Consider the following 22,224-nt stretch of genomic DNA (forward strand, 5'->3'; position numbering starts at 1 on the left):
AAAGTTCAACAGAAAAACCAGCAGCATACAGTTTGCCTTTTCTGGCACAGCGCAGATGAAATCCATGCCACGGGAGGAAAGCACGTATTTATTTCTGAAGCAGCATGAAGTACAGTACTGTTTCCTGGGTGCTGCAGGATCTGCTCCAGTTAGCAACTAGAAATTATTCTGCCTTTTAAAAAGGGGGCTCCCATTAGCAGCAAAATTAATTGCATTTCTTTGTTTTAGACTCATTTTGCTTTAACAATACTATTGACGATTGTTCAGCTGGCACAGGAGCTCTATTAGCTGAAGCACAAGTAAAATTCAAGACTCAGGTCTCCTAGGATCTTGCAACCTAACCATTCCAAGGTTTGCTCCCAGTGGCAGTTTATTAGGGTAGCATTTGCATGTGCCCAGAAGTAGCCTGGTGTTCGACTTTCTACAAGGAAAGATGCAACATCAATTTCCGTGAATTGCTGTGGGGGGGTGTGGATGACAAAGGGATGGCTGATGGCTCTGCAGTATTGTCCAAACACCATTTGGACAAAAGAAGTTGGCAAAAGAGACTTTCTTCCCAGTGGGGCAGCATTCCCCCATAACCCCATATGAAGAAGGGGTGGGTTGAGTCATGACTTTTCATTTTAGCATGATAGCAAAACGAAGAGCAACAGAAGGAAACATATCCTCACAGAGGTGACTGTGCAAACAGCACTCATCACTTGGTAAAACTACTGCCATGTGAACTTCTATTGGCTTGGGTTTGCTCAGTTCTCACTTCCTGTTTGGAATGAAGCACCCAGTGAGGACGCGGGTGGCACTGTGGTCTAAACCACTGAGCCTAGGGCTTGCTGATTGAAAGGTCAGCAGTTTGAATCCTTGCGACAGGGTGAGTTCCCGTTGCTCGGTCCCTGCTCCTGCCAACCTAGTAGTTCGAAAGCACGTCAAAGTACAAGTAGATAAATAGGTACCGCTCCTGGTGGGAAGGTAAACGGCGTTTCCATGCGCTGCTCTGGTTTTGCCAGAAGCGGCTTAGTCATGCTGGCCACATGACCCAGAAAAACTGTCTGTGGACAAACGCCAGCTCCCTTGGCCAGTAAAGCAAGATGAGCGCTGCAACCCCAGAGTCGTCCGCAACTGGACATAACTGTCAGGGGTCCCCTTTACCCAGTGAGGCATAAGGTATATCCCACTGGTTAAATGGGGACAGATGGACGGACGTTTCACCTTGAAACAGCCCAAATTCAAAGATAGCCTTCACAAATATAAAGGAAGTGCATGGCCTGTTTCTCCAGAAAGATTATTTCATGGTCTGCTTTGCATTGGAGGACTCTCAAAAGCAGATTTTCGAGGGTCTGCATGGAAAGGACAATAAGGGAACCTCCAATGTATGATCTCTACAGGTGCTGCGCTGGGCAAGACCCGTACTCTCATCCAGCAGAACTCTTTTTACACACATATTTGAGTCTCTGAAAGATGCATGTTCAAGACTTTTGCTCTTTTCCTTCCCTGGCTGCTTCTCCTTTTCGCTGCACTGGCAGCGTTGTCGGTGACCAAGCTGTGCACTTGACATCTGAATTTTGGTCCGGTGCATTGCAGCTTTACCTTTGCCGCTTCTTTTAAGTATTCTGCCGCGAGCACATTCCCCAACGCTTCAATTGTTTCTCAACGAGAGAGACAGCTCTTTTCTTGGGCTGTCACACAAGCACATATTATTGGATCACTATGGATGCCGTTTCACATATCAAGGTACAGGCTAACAACTTTTTCGCCTTCTCTCCCCTCCCCACCCTGCATCCCATTGTTCCGTTTCATCCTCATTTACTGCATCCAGCAATTTGCTACCTAACTCTACTCCTAAAAATAGATTGCGGTAGATTTTCCATCATTGCAATCAGGCTACAAAATGTTTGTGCTGAACTTCTTGAGAGTTTGTCGCATAGATGTAACGAATGCTTCAATTGGTGCTGTGCGGGAATGAGCTGGGGGGAAGAACAGCGGCGGTAGGAAACCTGCTTTGAAGGGCAGAAGGACACCAAGTTCCACTGAGTGGAGACCAACGGTAGGGAACCTCCAGCTCATGGGCCAAACGTGGCCGGCCAGGCCATTTTGGGGCAGCCACAACCACCAACCCTACATCTGATTCCATACATGACATCAGGAACGGGGCAGAGAAGGCCGAGTGTCAGGGGACTGCCATCGGAACAGGGAAAGGAAGCAGAGAGGCAGTTGGGATACAGGGAACTTCCGAAAATCTTGAGAAGCAGTTCCTCTTCCTGCGGTGGGGAAAGCCACACCTCCAGTGGGGAAGAGGGGAAGGGACCAGAGGATGCTGGTGGGAGCCGGCCAGGAGGGAAGCACGCCTCTTCCGTCGCCCACCTTGCGCAGAGGTGTAAAACACAAAGAAGGAAGGAAAAGGCTGGGGGTGACTAAGCTCTTATGTTGGGGGAGGACCCGGAAACGACCACTCCCGGATTCTGCTAGCGATTGAGGCAGACATGAACTGATGGTTCTGCACTGTAAATAGTTTTGCACCAAAATAAATCCTGTTAAAGACAGGTCGGAGTCCTGCCTGGTTACTCACGAGCAACCGCCACTGACATCTGACACTGAGGTTTTGCAAGATCCACCAGGAGCTTCAAGCATGCTCCCACCCTTGCTTTCCCTTGGGCTCAAGGAGGGGGGAAAGTTTCCATTCAATGAAGGAAGCTGCTCCTCCCTCCCAGCGCTGCTTCATTCAAGCTATTAGCTTATATTCATCTAGGAGGATTTTCTCTGTACAGAAGGAACCAGCCTATTTGCTGTTTTCCTTATCCTAAAGGGCAGGAGAACAAGTTGCGCATGGAGGCGTCCCAGGGCTGTTATGCGGCACCGATCCAGCTGCTGCAGGGTCACATATTATTCTCAGTCTATAAAGGAACTGCTAAGGTCTTGTTCTAGCCTGGATATTGCCTGGGGGGCTGAAATGCGTGGAGCACGTGCAGAGGGCCTTTTCCCACTGTGGCACTGCAACTCCAGAATTCCCAACCGGGGTCCCTGCTCATCTGGGTCACTTTCTAGCTGTCAGTAGTAAGTGAAGACATTTATATTCTGACAGGTTCCTTGATTGATTTCCACTGTCTTTTTGATCGATGGCTCTTCGCTGCTTGCTCGGATGAGCACTTTGTTACAGGGAGGCTTCTGGTCTATAGTTGCATCATCTTACTATTGGAATACTTCGGATCTGCTGCTGCTGTTTCACAGCTAAATCTGAGATTTTGCACTTTTGGTACAGGGGATTTTGCAGGGAATGTTACAGGACACATTAGGCAATTTTCAGGAAGCAGAGGAGAGTGTTATAGAAACATATAAAGTGCGTCAGGGGTATGAACCGCCCTGAGACCTCCGGGTATAGGGCGGTATATAAATTCAATAAATAATAATAAAATAATAGAATCATAGAATTGGAAGGGACCCTGAGGGTCATCTAGTTCAACCCCCTGGAATGCAAGAATCTCAATTAAAGCATCCATGACAGGTGGCCAAACAACCTCTGCTTAAAAACCCCCAAGGAAGGAGAGTCTACCGCCTTCTGAGTGAGTCTTTTCCGCTGTCAAACAGTTTTTACCTTCAGAAAGCTCTTCCTGTGGTTTACTAAGAATCTCCTTTCATGTAACTTGAAGACATTCGTTCAAGGCCTACTCTCCAGAGCAAGAGAAAACAAGCTTGCTCTGTCTTCCATGTGACAGCCCTTAAGATGGCTATCCTGCCTCCTCTCAGTCTCCTCTTTTCCATGCTAAATGTACTCAGCTCCTGCAACCGTTCCTCATAAGGCCTGGTTTCCAGACCCCTTGATCATCGCACCTTACCATTTCCAGATGATATCTAACCCCTGCTCCCCCCTCTCTCACACACAGTGTTGGCAGCTATCACAGGACAGAGAAAACAGATCAATACAAAAGCAACATTTTCCCAAATAACAATTTATAAGGAAGATTAAACAATTAACTGGACCATTATTTATCAGGCAGACAAAGCCAATCATAAAAGCTTATATAGTGTTTATTGATCACTCATATTCTTATAATAATTTTTGGTTCTGAACAGGCTAAATGCATCTCTTCTGAGATTTCTTTCCATATTAAAATTCACATTTCCTAATTTGTATCTCTGAACTCTTTGTGTCCTCTTCTTAAAAATAATTCACTGATTCACATCCAGGAAAGTCTTTTAACAAAATGAACTTCAGGTGTGCATTGACTGTGTACTCTCCAAATTGTGGGGTGGACCAGGAGAGGTTTTCACATGTTTGAATTTGGTATGCCCTAAATTTCAAGTTGTTCTTTGGATTTGCCTGCCCTGGGTCCAAAAAACAGTGTGGTTGGGATTTAACACTAGGCCTATTCAGAGTAGACCCACTGAAATTAATGAACATGACTAAGTTGGGTCAATTAAATTCAACAGGATTACTCTGAAAAGAAATTCGCTTAATTTCACCCTGCATTTTTAAAGTGACACTGCATTATTATTATTTTCTAAAAAGCAAAACCAATATGACAAGCTCAGTGCGAGTAGGGAGGGGTGGAGAAGTGGAGAAATCATTTGTTCTGACTGACACTGTTTCTGAACCCAAATGTTTGACACCACTTACAACACACACCAAGTCCTGGGTGCCACTCAAGTACAGTCATACCTTGGTTGTCGACCGCCCTGGAACTCAAGACGTTTTGGCTCCCAAACGCTGCAAATCCGGAAGTGATTGTTCCGGTTTGTGAGCGTACTTTTGGAGCACGAACATCCAACAGGGCTTCCACGGCTTCTGATTGGCTGCAGGAGCTTCCTGCAGCCAATCAGAAGCCGCAATTCAGTTTTCAAACGTTTTGGAAGTCGAACGGACTTCCGGAACTAATTCCATTCAACTTCCACGGCATGACTGTATAAGTCCAGGGTCACTGTCCCTCTGACTGGCTCCGAGAAATCTAGAAATTTCACCTCTTTGTCATGACTGGAAGACATATGTAGCCATTCTATGTAAGGGTAGTTGAAGTCATTAATCACGATAACAGCTCCTCTTTCGGACGCTTCCTTCATTTAATTCTGCATCTCAATGCCTCCCTGAACATTTTGATTGCAGGGACAATAGCACACACCCCCAGTACGAGATTACTCAATTCCCATTTCAACTGAAGCCAGGAAGTGGCACAAGAGATTTGCGTTTCACGATGGAGCTTGTACTTTAAAAAAAAAGTTTTTTGTCACTGTGCTGTACACATGCTACTGCTCTGGTTCCACTTATATTGTCCAACTGGTGCTTTGAGCAGGGTAAATAGGCGTGGGTATTGTATACCCTCCAACATTTCTCCAACAAAAATAGGGGGACGTCCCATTCCATATTGGTAATTTTACTTTTTATACCTGGGTTGCCGCAGTCACACTGGACAGCTTCCAACATATATAAAAACATAATGAAACATTAAACATTAAGAAAAAAAACTTGCCTATACAGGATTCACTTCAGACGGCTCGGGGGTTGGATAACTCCATACCCTCCAACATTTTTCCAGTGAAAATAGAGACATGCTAAAGCAGGCATGTTCAAAGTCCATTTTGGGGGCCTAATCCGGCCTCCCGGTCGATTTAATCCGGCCCCCGTGGCAATATATGTCCTGGGGTAAAATCCTAAAAAAATCTCCAGCAACTTTGGGGTAAAATTGTGGAAAAAGCTCAACAACTTTGGTCAGCCCTCACGCATGTTCACTTCATCAAATCCGGCCCTCTTTGAAAAAAGTTTGGGCACCCCTGTCCTAAGGAGAAGTGGGACATTCTGGGATCAAATCAGAAACCAGGACAGCTTCTCTAAATCAGGGATGTCCCCGGGACACTTGGAGGGTCTGGTATTGTGCAAATGCCTCCAGGTTCTCCAGAAGGAACCTCAAGGGCAACAGCAACCCAAATCAGTACAACAAAATGGATAGGTTAATAATACCTGCACCCTCAAACACTGATTATTGGGCACAAGACTCAGCTTGTAGCACTGCCAAGGAAATAGAAGTACCACTGACCTTACAATCCTCACTGCGGGTGTAAGGTCAGAACATGCCACCGTCAAGTATGAGTGCCCATCACACTTCTAAGGCTTTCTCATTCAGTCACCAATTGACAGAGCTTTCAAATGAGCTCCGTTTGGACCCCGATGTTTGTGCCACTACGTCAAAGCAAACTACAGAACCGCTAGCACACACGGGGAGGAGAACTTTAACACTGGCGCGTAAAACTGCTGACACAACACAATCAAAGGAGATTTGAAGTGTTTCCCATTACTAACTTGTCAGATATAGCGAAAAAATGAGCCAAGGTAGAAAGGGGGGGGGGGCTTTACTTTGTTTGCTTGAACTGAGAGCCATCTGTAAAATTCCACTGCTGGTTTCTACAACTCAACTTCTTTGCTTCTCAGTTCGGAGGCTTCTAAAAACCACCAAGCTTAACCCTCTGAGATCACGACACCCTGTAACAACTCTCACCACTGTGCAAACCGACAGGCGGGGGAAGGATGGGGATCTGAAACATGAAACTGCCATTCTCATATATTACTTTGCAGATGATCGACACCTCCAGTGGTTATACAGCATGCAGAAGACGAATTTGCCAATTCTATTTCTAGAAAGGCTCATTCCGCACGGCACGTGCCAAATAAACTAAATTAAAACTGAAACCATAAATAAGACGAACCGATTGCAGACTTGATTAATTTTCTAAATCAGAAATGAACCCCTTTTTTTATAACAAACACCAACCATTTGCAGCGCAGGCGGCAAACTGTATCCAACAAGAACTTACCCGTCTTCCCCGAAGGAAGCTGACAAACTAACTTAAGCAGACTTGACAATGTGGCTGTCACAAGCCAGAGTGGCTTAAACTGAACCGACTCAGTAAACACTGACGCTAACTTCCAAGTTTTTAAAGAACGGTGATCTACATTTTGCTAACTGTGAATTCTAGAGAGCTTTTTATAGAAGAGATTGCTTAAATGAAGGAAGCTAGGAGGGAGGGAGGGAGGGAGGGACATTCTACACCAATATACTTTTAAAACCAACTGGTGGTTTCGAAGAGAGGTGGAGCAATATTTTAAGGGTGGGAGCTCAGCACTGGCAAATGCACAACTATCAGTCGTACAAAAGAGCATTTATATGCTTGCAGCTTCCTAAAGAAAACCAGGCAGAGGGGAAAGGAGAGCCAGGAGGACAAGGAAGTCTTGAAACAGGAACTCCAGGACAAACAAGGGCGAGCGATCAGAGGACCAACATCTACGATGGATTCTTGCAATGGGCGGCTCTTCCCAGAGATTTAAAAAGCCTTATATCTGGCACACACCACAACAGGACAAAAACTTAAGCGTCAGTTAACAAAGGAGGGGAAATGCGCCAGCACATTAATTAAGCTGCCCAAATTAAGAATACAAATACTGGCTTCAGGTTAAAATGAGAGAAAATGAAAGTGACTAAGAATGGGTAAACAGCAAAACAAAAGGAATTCACTGAACATGTAATTTCATCCTATTTCAGTTCTCCACTGTGAGCCAAACTACATGCAGCACTAAATGCGCCACTTGGAAGCATATCAGGGTTTTCTCGTTTGCTTTTTTAAGTTTAATAATGGGTGTGAGGGTCCCTAATTTCCATTGGGACCCTTTTCTCCCCAGTCTGAACGATAGGGGAAAAAAAAAAATCTCCTGCCTCGGCTATTAGCTTTAGAGGAAAAGGCTATCATTATTGCCAATGAGTCCTTGGGGGTGGGGAATGCACATTTTTCACTCTCTCCAAGTCAATGCACACATACACCTTCCTTTATGTACAACAGGGTCTGGCATTGCCCACGTGGCATTTCTGCCACTTATCGAACTGCAACCCCTTCTCCTTCCCCTCAATAATACAAGTTGGCTTGTTTTTTTACATTCCACCCCACTTCTAAACTTGGGACAGGGGGAGAGAGACCAAGACCAGACATGCAGAGTTGGCTGTACAGTTCCTCCGGCCGTGTTCGGATTCAAGCACATGGCAGGCCAAGTTCCTAACGGGTTGATGGGCAGGGGGATTTGACCCATCTTCCAACACCCAGCTCTTGCCAAAGGAGGGCACTGACAGGGAGACTGGCCGCACCAACAAGGAAAGCTGCACAAAAAAGGCTAGTGGGAAGTGTGATATCACTCACAATAAATAACTCTTGGCCAGGCTTTCTTACTGATTTAATTAGCAAGGATAGCGATACACAGTTCCTGCTCGCCTGCTGCCAACTGGTTAAGGTCACGGAGCCACCGTCCATGTCACTGCTTAAGTCCTTCGTGTACCTTTCAACTTGGAGCTTATCACATTCACATCCAATTCATTTGCACCCATTTGTTGCTGTTTATAATATTTCTTACTCTGTTTGCCGCATTTACAGACTGCTTTTCGCCATGCATGGTCTCAAAACGGTATTCCAAACTTAACAATGGAAAGTGTAATGCTGGTGGTCAACGAAAGAGGTTTAAAGACTCTCTCAAGGCGAATCTAAAAAAATGTGGTATAAACACTGACAACTGAGAAGCCCTGGCCTCCAAGCACTCCAGTTGGAGAACTGTCTTTACTAAAGGTGTCATGGGCTTTGAAGATGCTCGAACTCAGGACGCAAGGGAGAAATGCGCTAAGAGGAAGGCACACTTGGCAAACCCTCACCCTGATCAACTCCCACCCGGAAACCTATGTCCCCACTGTGGAAGGACATGTGGATCCAGAATTGGCCTCCACAGTCACGGACCCACTGTTAAGACCATGTTCATGGAAGACAATCTTATTCAGCTACGAATGATCACCAAAGAAGAAGAAGATAGAGAAGCCCACCAGCAGGCATGGAGTTCTGCAGAAGTCCCCCACAGGGGACCCAGGTAGGGAAGGGAGATGAAAGCACACACAGCAGGAGGGAGGGTTCATTCCATTATACAAGTACTCTGGTCCAAGTTTTTTAAAAATGGGGTTTGCACTAACAGACTGCTTCTCAAGATGGAGACCTTCCACTAGCACCGTCTGAATGGTCTCAAGTTGAAAGATAATAAAAATGCTGTGGCCCCATAAAACCTACAACATTTAGCCGCCCAGGAGATATCATAAGCAACAACTGACACAATCTGAATTGCACTGAGGCTGCAGAGTAAGTTAGATCGCGGCCAAAGAGTGATAATGGCAATAGGTGATGGCTTCTAGCACACAAATATATACAGTACAGGACCTGAACATTTGTTGGAGTATCGGACATCAGCACTAAGCAAACAGAACAGAGTATACAGAACAGCTCCCATATATTCCAGTCGTTCTCTAGTGCTTATGTGAATGGAAGGGTCTCTTACCTGTATCTTTATTGGCCAGGTGAAGTTGCTCACGTAGACAAAGAAAGTGATGTTGGGATTGTTGCGGAAGTCAAATTTCTCATTGGAGAAGCTGTCCTTGTACTCCTTGATTTGGCTCTTTGAAACCACCGGAATCTCCTCCCCTGCCTGGGTGCCAGCTGTTGGGAGTATTTTAAAAGAAACATTCTCATCTGTCGGGAGTGAAGATTTTCAGGCTCAGGTTCAAATCCTCACTTGGCCACAAGGCTTACTTGATGGCCTTGAGCCCTCTCAAACTAATCTACCTCAAAGGGTTGTTGGAAGGGCAAAATGGGTTGGGGTGAGAGGAGCCCTTGGGGCAAAACCAAAATATAACTGAAATGAAATAAAGATATATGTTTTTGTGCAAATCCTTGGTAACATTACAAGGGGTGCTCTTAAATTATACAGCAGCGCTAGTTGATAAAACAATAAAAATTATTCTGCTTCAACAAGACAGTACTGAGCTCAGTTTCATTACTGCGATTAAGAAACACACAAACGACTGTTGCATACAAAATTAACATTTTGGCTGCCAACGCAAGCATTCAAGATCTGGAAATCGGATAAATTGTTCTACTTCGTTTCTCAGATTATCTTTGGAGTGAAGTTATGCCTCAATATACAGACTATTACACGGCACAGCAGCCTTCTAAATCCCTAAGTCACCCATAGGGTATCTGCATATAAAGAGGCTATAAGCCAGAACTGGCTGCCTGATCCGAGAGCTGCCTCTTGCCCCCGGCTGAGTTGCTGTGCACCAACTGTGTGAGAAAGACGATCTGTCTAGCTAAGGAGGAAATAGGAAGACTGGAAGCAGAACAATGAGGAGCAGGAAGTTGAGGGATGGAGGGTGTCAAGAGGCAATGGAAGGAGTTTGGGCTGTTCAAGGCCAATGAAAGAGCCAGGTCAGAGGGGGACTGGCCTCTGGTTCAGCAGAACTGGCCAAATATCTGGCCACTGGTCTCTGGTTTAAATATGCCACCACTGCTTTCCAGAAATTTCTAGTTCAGACACTGGGCATTTGGAAACGGGAAGAATTGTCCTCACCTGCAAAACTTGTTGACCAAGTGATGTTGAGGTTGAAGTTTTTAGAAGCATTGATAAACATGTCCAGGTCTCTGTTTTGCTGATTTCAGGGAACAAAGAAAGCAGCACAGATTAATGGCTTGCACACAGAGAGAGCAGCTTCCATCAAGTTTTGTCAGCACTGCTTGGGCAAGAACAAAGGCATGCCAAAATCCCCCTAAAACAGCCCAATAGGATTCAAGCTTACCTGTGCCACATTAAAACACAGCACTGGTTACGTTTCTGTTTGCCAAATATTTTTGCATTTTTTTGTATTTCAGGAAGTGGGAACATGGGATCCCAAATCCTACAATTTTACCCTGTGTTCACGAGACAGGAAGATTCTGAGTTGCACAGAATACCACTTTATTCAGGATTAAGAACAATAAATCAAAAAGAGGCTTTAAAAAAAAAAACAAGCAGGAAACCCCACATTGGGTTATGTGTATACTTGTTCTCTGGAATTCCCAAAGTCATTTCCATAATAATGTCCCAAGGAACCACAGCAGGCACTACTAAGTAAATTAACCTTTCTTCAGCATGGTCTGCAAAGAAAAATGTCCAATATGAAGTCAAGCAGCAGCAGGCCAGAGATTAAACCTGTGACTTCCAAGAAAGGGAAGGTAAAATTAAGAGATTCCATTCACACTACGGTCAGACTAGCCCTCCCTATAATAAACTGATCTTGGCCATTTTGAGTGGTCAACACAGAATGGCAAAGAACAGCAGGCACAGAGGGTTGGAACTACAAAGACTTAAGGGTACAGCCATAGCACAAATGTACCAGTGCTCTGCCCTCAAAATGCGTTATTTCCGTGTGATTCCTGGAACCAGGGCTGTGTCAACTTTTTTTAAGAGAATATCTATTTTCAGGAAAAAGAGGCATTTCCTAGACCAGCTCTCAATTAGCCCTTTAAAAAAAGGGGGGGCATCTGCCTCCTACTGGTTAGAGCAGGAACCACAGATATATTTGGATCACTGCATAGAGACAAATACCCATTTGTAACTAAAAGTGTATTTCTTTAATAATAATAATAATAATAACAATGGATTGCTCCTATGGATCCTCTGCAGTGATGCTGCGATGTCAATATGGTTGTGTGGCTCCCTAATAATTGTTGGATTCTGCCATGAGTAAAACAAAATTAAATTTAAAAACGTATTTTGTTTTTAAAATTACCAACTGTTCTCACATGCCCCCCCTCCTGTGATACTGTGGTGTTAAAAGGTTTTTGTAAAAACTGGAGGACCCCTCCCAAATTTGTCCATTAAAAAAAAATTGTTTTTTTTTGGGGGGGGGGTTTAAAAAAACCTGACTTGCTTATGCCAAAATGTTTTTTTGTGATAACCCTATTCCTCAAGTAGTGTGTGTGGTTTTTTTATTTAAATAAGAACCATGCCCACCTTTACACATCTGTGACACATACTCTTATATTACTGTCCCCTCAAGGACTGACCATGCAGCCCTTGGCCTGACATTTCTGTCAGCCCCAAGGCCACAGGACTTCACACACAGGAGTATAAATTATCAGTTACAACGGTCGCTGTAAGTTGACTCTCAGCGTAACTGCAAGTTTTAAAAATAATTTAAATTTTAAAAAATTCAAAACCAGCCATTTATTACAGCAACGAACTCCACGGCTAATTACACGTACGCCTTGAGGTCATCAGTATATCTCAACTTGAGTTCCCCATCGCTAGGAACAGAACTGCAGGGGCCTCTCACACAGTGCAAAATGAGCACAGAACTGGCACTGAAAGGAGCGTGCAGGCAGTCTTGTTGTGGGCGGGGGAAAGAAAAGAGTCGATCTCTGCATGCAGCCTACTGACCGTCGGCCAGAGAGAACCAGGGCATTTTAATAAACAACGTGAAATGCAATTGGGATAATTTACTAACCTCTTCGGGCGTCGCTACGAAATTGATTGCAGTGTAATAACGATCATCTTCTTGCGAAAGGCTGAAGGTGAACTGATAGTCGATAAGGAGAGTGTCTGTATAAAAGTAGACAAATTGGAGTTAGGTGCCGCCGTGGCATAAAGCCAGAGTCAGCCTGAGGCATGAAGTTTGCTACTTGCTAGGATATAAATAAGGGACATGGGATATAAGGGATGCGGGTGGCGCTGTGGGTTAAACCACTGAGCCTAGGACTGGCCGATCAGAAGGTCACAGTTTGAATCCCCGTGGCGGGGTGAGCTCCCGTTGCTCGGTCCCTGCTCCTGCCAACCTAGCAGTTCGAAAGCACAAAAAGTGCAAGTAGATAAATAGGTACCACTCCGGCGGGAAGGTAAACGGCGCTTTCGTGCGCTGCTCTGGTTCGCCAGAAGTGGCTTAGTCAGGCTGGCCACATGACCCGGAAGCTGTACACCGGCTCCCTGGGCCAGTAAAGCGAGATGAGCCCCTCAACCCCAGAGTCGGCCACGACTGGACCTAATGGTCAGGAGTCCCTTTACCTTTAGGATATAAATACGAGCCTGTTGCACGGCTGGCCCTTGCATGTGAGCAGGAAAAGCAGAGAGGGGCGAGTGCAAGCAGATGCAGGGCAGCAGCCAAGAGTATAGACCAGAGAGCCCCCAGGATAGCCTTGCCCAACCCAGTGCAGGCCCATCTAGCCACCTGCTCTCTATGTCTCAGCTCAGCAAATGAAGCACAAGGATGACAATAGTAAAGGGCTCCTGAAGCATGACTCAAACAATACAAGGGAAGCCTCTGAAAAACCTCGCGCTACACACATGCGGAATGTTGTTTTTGCAGTATGTTGCATGCGCCGCCATTACGCTCTGTCTGGTGGGAATGCGCAAGGAGGCTGGGCTCAGCTCACGGTACAACACCTGGCGTCTTCTCTGCTGGCTTTTCACCACTTCCTTAAGTCTTGTTTGTTCTTGTAGGCATTTAATTTATCTGGTTAATCCTTCATTTAGTTTTTATCTGCCGCTCTGTTTGCATTTTAGTTTTTAATTGGTTTTTAATGCCTTGTTTGATCGTTTTAAATTGTTTATGATTGCATTGTTAGCATCTATTAGGTGATATGAAAATAGGCTCAGCCAAACAAACTGTTTGCATTCGCACAGCTATCTTTCTTTTCTTTTCCCTCTTTTGCTTTCAAGTGCCTCCTTCACACGTATCTGCTGGCTCCAACCGGCCCTCTTCTGTTTTTACAGCCTTTCCATTAATGTGACTTGACTTTATTATTAGATTGCAAGCCCACAGGCAGGATCGGAACTTCTAACTTCTTTTCAAGCACCTACAAATGTGAGGTGGGTGGAGATGTGTGTGCCTGCGTGCGCGCGCACCGAATAAAAAACGCATCATTAATTCCACTGGAGGGTTTTGATCCTTATCCTTTATCCAATGGCAAAAATAATGACCAGGGTGCTTCAGAAGAAATCAGCAACCCCTTACACATATCTCTAAGTATCTTTATTTAAATGTATTTTTATGGACAGAATATGGCACAACTTTTCTGAATGTCATGGGCTGCAGAAAAGGCCTCTGCATCACCAAACTGTCTAGACCAGCTTCTTACAGATATCCATTACAAGAAGCCTGCCATCAACTATTAAAGCTTGTTATTTCAATCTTAGTATCAAGTCCATCACCTCTGCAGCTCCCCCAGGCATGCACCTTCCTTCTCCTTCCCTTCACCCTTCTCCTGTGGACGCACCTCTCTCCTTCCTAGGACCCTTCTGCTTCTTGCCTCTACAGGTTCCTAACCACCTCTTGGGAAGACAAGAGCAAACTGGATATAAGAGCAATTGCACCTGCAGCTGAAACAGCAGCCCCTCAAGCCAAGACTGAAGCCCGTTTTGTCAACTGCAGTCTAAAATGCTGAACTACAGCTCACCTAGGAACGGCAGCTCTGGGTGAGTCCACTTAGGGAAGTAGAAAGAGAGATAGACCCTCGTTCCAAGGGTGTCTGTCAGAAACGATCAGGCCAGAAGTTGCCAACCGTTTCAGACCCGTGGGCACATCTGCTAACCCAAGGAAGTGTTGCAGGAGCCACACTCGCACGCTACGACTAAGCACACACCGCAACCTATTCTGTTGGCTACAACAGAATGCTGCTTTCAGATCTAATTTCTGCATGGAGAGGACTTGTGGGTGCCCGGGACAGGTGCACAGGTACCCCATGGTAACCCCTGGATTAGAGAACCAACACACATTATTTATATAGCACAGTTTGTGTGTTTGGCATGAGGAAATGGCAATAGAAATTAGTGGAGGGCAGGGGGGACACAGACTGAGGAGTGCAGGAAGAACTAGAGGCAGAAAAAGAAGTCACTAAGGGGAGGGAATGAACAGACTCAGAGAGAATGGGGTTGCCCCTACAAATATACACACAGTTGTACCTTGGAAGTTGAATGGAATCCGTTCCGGAAGTCCGTCCGACTTCCAAAATGTTCAGAAACCAAAGCGCAACTTCTGATTGGCTGCAGGAAGCTCCTGCAGACAATCGGAAGCCATGGGTGCCCCATCGAACAGTCGGCTTCCAAAAATAGTTCACAAACCAGAACAGTCACTTCTGGGTTCGCGGCGTTCGGGAGCCAAAACGTTCGAGAACTAAGCTGTTCAAAAACCAAGTTATGACTCTGTGTGTGTGTGTGTGTGTGTGTGTGTGTGTGAGAGAGAGAGAGAGAGAGAGAGAGAGAGAGAGAGAGAGAGAGAGAGAGTGCAGCTCCAGAATAAGCAGCAGCCAACAGAGAAAGCAGCATATTGTTCTCTCCTTTTAATATGCCTTTGAGCTCATTTGCAGCAAGCTGATGATGTACAAGTACCAAGTTTACGTACAGGCAAAAGAAAAACAATTTTCACTCACAGTAGCACGTTCCTTTGAGAGGATTGCCTTGGTATCGGTTTTCGACCTCACACCTAGAAGAAAGAGCATGAGCAATGTTGACCTTCTGCCTTAATTTTCCCTTGAGCTTGAAATTGTAATGTTTGTTTGTTTGCTTTTCTTTTAAGTCACATCCAGCATGAACCGGGAAGAAAACCACTTCTTATTAAAAATAAAACAGCAGCATGCAAAGAGACGAAAGAACAAACAACGCGGGACCAACAGAGGCGACGCAAACCCGGTGGAAGAGTAATGAAACTGAAATTTGGAACACATTTGAGAACCTTGCCACTAACTTTAAAAGTTGCCTAAAATAATCTAAGAAGCTAGCTGGGAATAAGCAATACAAGAAACCACAGGCGGCGGAGAGCTAGGGAAATGATGGTTTGTTTCACTACATGTTTTGTAGAGCATGGAAAGTGTTTGAAGCAGAAACAGTTTATTTTTCCTAAGCATCAAAAAGAGAAACCAGGAGGGGGGGGGTATATTGTTCCTGGACCCTTCAGGACCAGCAGTTGTGTGACGGAAGGGACCAGCCTCCTGAAAGACACATCTATCCTTCAACTTGCATCTGGAGAGGGGTCATCTCTTCCCTCCTTCTGCCAGTTTTATACTGGTAGCTGGACTAAAGGCTTTTGCCTGTCTGGAGTCCCTATTGGACCATAAATTTAAAAGGTACTAATAAACTGGGGGTTATCCACATCTAGCTTCTTGTTATCATTATCATTATCATTATCATTATCATTATCATTATCATCATCATCAATACAGACATACCTCGGGATAAATACGCTTCAGGTTGAGAGCTTTCGGGTTGTGCTCCGCAGTGACCCGGAAGTAACGGAGAGTGTTACTTCCGGGTTTCTCCGCTCACGCACGCGCAGACGCTCAAAATGACGTCACATGTATGCGTGGAAGCGGCGAAACGTGACCCGCGCACGAGCAGACATGCTGTCACATCTTAGGTTCTGTTCGGGATGTGAACGGGGCTCCGGAACGGATCCCGTTCGCATCCCAAGGTACCACTGTACTCCACCCATCCACTCTGAAAAAGGAGGTAGCATTTATGGCTGTGCTAAATGTTTCCTGTTTTTAATAATATTGCAGTCAAAGCTACTGCTTTCCAAGCAGAACAGAAACTCCTACCTACCCCATATAGTTTTCTGTACTTTCTACTTTTGATAATAAAAAAACCCCAAATCCCTGTTCACACAGCATTGAACTAAATGACCCTTGTGGTCCCTTCCAGCTCTACAGGTTTGCTATTCTATGACACCATCTTAATGTAGGAATTTATTTTATTTTTTTCTAGCACCTATTCCCTGCTATTATTTCCCATGCACTGCTGCTGAGACGGCACCGGTTTTCATTTCCTGCTTATAGCTTCTTTCTAGAGTGACCTCCGGGCAATTGGGCAGCAAAACGCAAATGTGCTAATGTCATAATGCTACATAATCAATCAGATTTGGTTATATGCCGATATCTCTCAGAGCAAACAAAGCCAATTAAAGAGTGTGAGCAAGGCTTCGTAGACTGGTCAGCCTGGTTATCACAGCCAATAATACATTATGTATTGAACGTGATGTCTTTGAGGACAGATGGGCTATTCGTGACCCTGCTTCTTGAGTAGGGGGAAAATTTTACCCCTTCCCAGAGTCTCTCAACTGGTGGGTGGACTTTCAGTACTGACAAAACAGTGTTCAACCAAACACACCCACTCCTCAAATCTAATAATTTTCCATCACATAACCCACTAAATCTTGAAAGCAGTGGTGGGAATAGATTCTTCAAATGTATATTGTGTTGCGCAAGTAACTTCATAGGACTCCTGAAGAGCAAGATCTTAGTTCTGCATCTCCACGGATCAACTTTTTTAAAACAGGATTCAGGGTTTATAAAGTAGGATTGCTTTCTTCTTCTGAGCTGCAGAAGCCTGGGCAGGTTTAATCTCAATAGTGGGCTAAACGTTCAATGTAAGAATCAGCTCCATCTGGTACGCAGGCTGAGACCCTATCTGCCCGTGGACTGCCTTGCCAGAGTGGTGCATGCTCTGGTTATCTCTCTCTTGGACTACTGCAATGCACTCTATGTGGGGCTACCTTTGAAGGTGAACCGGAAACTACAACTAATCCAGAATGTGGCAGCTAGACTGGTGACTGGGAGTGGCCGCTGAGACCATATAACACCGGTCTTGAAAGACCTACATTGGCTCCCAGTACGTTTCCGAGCACAATTCAAAGTGTTGGTGCTGACCTTTAAAGCCCTGAACAGCCTCAGCCCAGTATACCTGAAGGAGCGTCTCCACCTCCATCATTCTGCCTGGACACTGAGGTCCAGCGCCGAGGGCCTTCTGGCGGGTCCCTCACTGTGAGAGGCCAAGTTACAGGGAACCAGGCAGAGGGCCTTCTCGGTAGTGGCACCCACCCTGTGGAACGCCCTCCCACCAGATGTCAAAGAGAACAACAACTACCAGACTTTTAGAAGACATCTGAAGGCAGCCCTGTTTAGGGAAGCTTTTAATGTTTGATGCATTACTGTAATTTAATCTTTTGTTGAAAGCCGCACAGAGTGGCTGGGGAAGCCCAGCCAGATGGGCGGGGTATAAATAAAAAATTATTTTTTATTATTATTATTATTATTATTATTATTATTATTATTATTACATGAGAACTGACTGCTGCATCAGGCCAATGCCCCCCCTAGTCCAGCACCCTGTTCTCACAGTGGCCAACCAGATGTCCGTGGAAAACCCTCAAGCAGGATATGGGCACAACAGAAATGTTCTCCCCTCTTGCGGCTTCCAGAACCTGGCATTCAGAAGCATTGCTGCCTCCATCAGTGCACCACACCAAATAAAACAGCACCATGACACATTCTGCTTCAACCATGTTACCCAAACCTGTCACTGCACCCCATCCAGTCCTCTGTTTTATTGCAGGCGTATGCAGCAAGATGCCACTGGTGCATTAATAGTGCATTTGAAGTGGTTATCTATATCTAATGCTCCCTCATTATTGAACGCACAATTTAACTCCACCAGTCCCATTGGTGGGTGTTCATGCCACCCCCAATTCCACCTGCCCTTTTTCCCCTGAGGGCAGGTTGGTTGCCCTATAATAATAATAATAATAATAATAATAATAATAATAAAATTTTATTTATACCCCGCCATTCCCAGTGCAAAAACCGGGCTCAGGGCAGCTAACAACAAATTTAAAACACTTAATTATAAAAGCAGCATAAAATACAGTATAAAAACATGAATAACAATAAAATTCAAAAATCAAAAATCAATTTAGGGGAAATAAGCATTAGATAATCCCCAGAGCTAGTTGGCTGAATTGGTCCTACTTGGGCCAGCGAGGAAGCCAGGGGAGAATTAGCTGTGGGGTCTCAGAGTGGGTAATTTTCATAAAAGGGAAGGGGGGAGGGAAGGGAAATAAAAGATCAGGCTGAATTCAAATTAACGGCCAGGCGGAATAGCTCTGTCTTAGAGGCCCGGTGGAAGGAGGTTAAATCCTGCAGGGCCCTAGTCTCCTGGGACAGAGCATTCCACCAGGTCGGAGCCATCACTGAAAAGGCCCTGGCCCTGGTGGAGGATAGTCTGACTTCCTTAGAGCCCGGGACCTCTAAACTATAGTTATTCGTGGACCTTAAGGTCCTCTGCGGGGCAGACCAGGAGAGGCGGTCCCGTAGATACGAGGGTCCTATGGAGCCACCATGATTTCATTTGTACATTTTTTGTGTTGTTGCAATCTGGCTGCAGTGGCTGTGCTAAAATATGCATCCTTGCAGAAAAAGAAACAGGAATGTCACCACATGGCATCAAGGAGAAGTCGGGGGGGGGTACAGCTACACGAGCTTTGCTTCTGGCCCCAAATGAAAGTCAGTTGTGCTCTGGTGCCAAGCCACCAGACTTTGATTTTTAAGCTTTTCTCTTTTTTTATGCTCAGGCTGTGATTACCCGCGAAACCTTTGCTCGTTCACACACGCAAAAGCCACCCCACAGGAACGACTGTATCCAGCATTAACAGGAAGCACTTGGGAGCAGCTCTAACACAAATAAGTGGATTTGATTTGGTGCCTTGAGGGGGCACCCCAGCACTCTGGTGCAGCAAAAGCTGGATCCCACACCCCAAGTTGGAACATTTGTGGCATGAAAAGGCTTCAGTAGGGAGCTATGGGCCATGCACTGATTGCTCACAAAGCAGTCTGACTGCCCTGAAACCTTTGTGGGCGCAAACAGTATTGAATGCAGGAGTGTGTAGAACCACCCCAATGCCATCAAGAGCACAATGAATGGACAATAAAAAGGACATATGTAAAGGCTGACTCACAGCTGACACTCCTCTCCTTTGATTCCTTTTGTGGTGCAAAAACACTTCCCTGTGTTTGCGTTGCAGATAGAAGCATGGCCATTGCACTTGCAAGCTGAAAGATAAACAGATTTTTTCCCCTGTAAAATAAATACTGATGGATCAATTAACAAGCAATTAAGCTGTTCACATTGTGAGTGGCTTCCCACTCGCTTATATGCCTTGAATGCACATTTATGTCATTTATGACAGGACACAAAACACTGCTTGTTGCACAATTTGGAAGACCGCACTTGATTGAGTAGTACCCTGAATTTCATCTCTCTGCCTATACGGACAGACAGACAACCCCTGGGTGAGAGCTAAAACCAAAGGTAGTTCAGCAGCCTTAGCAAAAGGCGAGGAGGAAAGCAAGATCTTATCAAATTTCAGGCATGAATGAATGGCAAAGGGATCATCTCTACAGACTCAATGTCTTTGTTAAATGAGTCCATGATTGGGAAACGTGTTGCTCAGGCTTTTGGTTCATATTTGAAGTAGACCTGCCACAAGGAATATTATGATCCATGCCCCTGTGAAATGCTTCTTTAAGTTCAGTTATATGACAGATGTAATAAAATATCACTGATGTTACACAGTTCTATCACTGGTAATTATCAATTATTCTGTAAAAGTAGAACAGACACAGAATATGTATCAAGTATAGAATTCAGCTTTCTGGGAATCTTAACTTCGCTTTTTAAATGGTTCCCACCACTCGAGGCTGGGAAGACAGCCTTGAAAGTATGTAAGTGAAACCTGCTGAATTCTCTCCAAAAAGGCTAGATGAATAAAATTCTCAGTGTTTGGATGGCTTCAGTGCCCTGGCAAAACATGAATAAATTATGCAAAGAAGCAAAACCATAGTGTTCAGTGAAATAGTGTAAATTTGCTCATTTTGCGCAATTTACAAATTGCAGAAAATAGGTTTCCTTGGTACAGAATTTTGCACAGTCCACACACAGCCTCGATCATTATGGCCTGCATACTAGCTGTTAAAAAAAAAAAGGTCAGGCAAAAATAAATGGGGACCAGGGGAGGAAATGCAATTGTTCAGCAGTGGGGAAGATGGATGGAGGACCCAACTTACGCTGACAGGTGCCTCCATTTGTGGGGTCTCCATAGTAACCAGAGATGCAGGTTTCACAGTGCTTGCCAGTCGTCAGGTTCTCACACCTCTCGCAGATGCTCTCGTTGACACATCTACTGTGCCCGTTACACTGGCAGGCTAGAAAACAAAAAGGGACGCTCAGCACATCTTTCGCTCTCTCCCATCCATCTCGTTATTTGTCACCACAATTTTGATTGCTTGGTGTTTTGGGCTAAGTAACAGCAAGTTCACACCAGACCAGGTGGTCTTGCTTTCCAGAGATCCAGGATAAGCACCAGAGCATCTCAGCAGGGCTCCCCTTCCCAGGGTGGACTGGAGTGCACACAATCAGCAGCTACAACACTCAGCACTTAACTGTGCTGGAGAAACTTTCTGGCGTCGCAGGTGATTGTGCATCGCCTGTATCTGTACTCAAATAATTCTAATGGACGTTAGAATTAATGGAGGGAGCACATGCAGAAATTTGCTCTTTTTATGTTGACTCATCTGCCCATAGACAAAGGCATTTATACGTGTCGTTTTGTCTAACTACACAGCATGAAATTCAAAGGATCATATCATCATAATCTGGAAGCGAAACAGATTTTGAGTTTGAAACAGTTGTGCCCCCCAGATTTTGAGTTTGAAACAGTTGTGCCCCCTTTCATATCTTGCCGGTGCTGAACTGCTTGCTATCTGCAGCCACTGTTTCCTTTGATGGCCTCTGCTTTGGGAGACATCCCACCACCTCTATTCTTCCCCAGCCAGTTTGGGCTCCTGTTCTGAATGTGATGAAATCACAGCACAATCTAGCAAATCGGATTTAGCTATGTGCTGACATCAGTATATGAAAACTATCGATAAGGGCACTAGCTCCTTTCTGGTCACAGTAAGCCTAGCCAATCATGAATCACTGGAAGAACTGGGACATTTCTCTGCCCTTTCACAACACCAACTCCTCTCCTCTCCTCCCCCCCCCCCAAAAAAAAAGGAAAAAGAAAAAGAAAAACCAGCCAAGGAAGAAAAGCTTTGCATTCCAATAAACTGTTCTTTTCCCTGCCCCCATTTCAGGTGACATTAACCCTTATATCTATTTCTATTTTATTTTAACTATTTCCCATAAGGCTGCAGCAGGGGAAGATATGGGACTGCAGGGCTGCTGCGCCAGCTCTGGTGAGCAACTAGATCCATTGGGCTCTTCTTCTCCCACCAACAGTTGAACTTCAACGTGGTCCTTTTAAGAACTTCATACCTTTAGGAACTGTTGTCTGAATTTGCTTTCCCCTCTGCCTTTCCTACTGCAACATGTCTTTTAGGCTGGAAAATTGTGGGCAAGGAGTGCCTCATTTATAATGGAGTCTTTTAACTAAAGAGAGGACTACAAACACTATAAACAAGCAAACAGAGTGGCAGACTTCTCACGTTCCCCTACATTATAAACGTAAGATTGCATTCTCTGAAGTTCTCCCTTAACACGGCTAACAACTCAGCACTACTCAGGAATAGGCACCATTACCTGGTTCC

At 45.1% G+C, this 22,224-nt stretch overlaps 1 protein-coding gene across 2 annotated transcripts in view; it reads right to left on the reverse strand.

The window, feature by feature from the left end:
- ATRN (attractin) overlaps positions 1 to 22,224 on the reverse strand; it is a 154,894-nt gene that overhangs the window by 47,574 nt on the left and 85,096 nt on the right. For both annotated transcript variants that reach the window (XM_077933720.1, XM_077933721.1), the window contains exons 19-24: positions 20,701 to 20,838; positions 19,593 to 19,686; positions 15,238 to 15,290; positions 12,321 to 12,415; positions 10,406 to 10,484; positions 9,338 to 9,495 (exon numbers count right to left, since the gene is read on the reverse strand). In XM_077933720.1, the coding sequence (XP_077789846.1) occupies positions 9,338 to 9,495; positions 10,406 to 10,484; positions 12,321 to 12,415; positions 15,238 to 15,290; positions 19,593 to 19,686; positions 20,701 to 20,838 (617 nt within the window). The remainder of the gene's footprint in view (positions 1 to 9,337; positions 9,496 to 10,405; positions 10,485 to 12,320; positions 12,416 to 15,237; positions 15,291 to 19,592; positions 19,687 to 20,700; positions 20,839 to 22,224) is intronic.

This window comes from Podarcis muralis, chromosome 9, assembly GCF_964188315.1.
Source record: "Podarcis muralis chromosome 9, rPodMur119.hap1.1, whole genome shotgun sequence".
Taxonomy (NCBI): Eukaryota; Metazoa; Chordata; class Lepidosauria; order Squamata; family Lacertidae; genus Podarcis; species Podarcis muralis.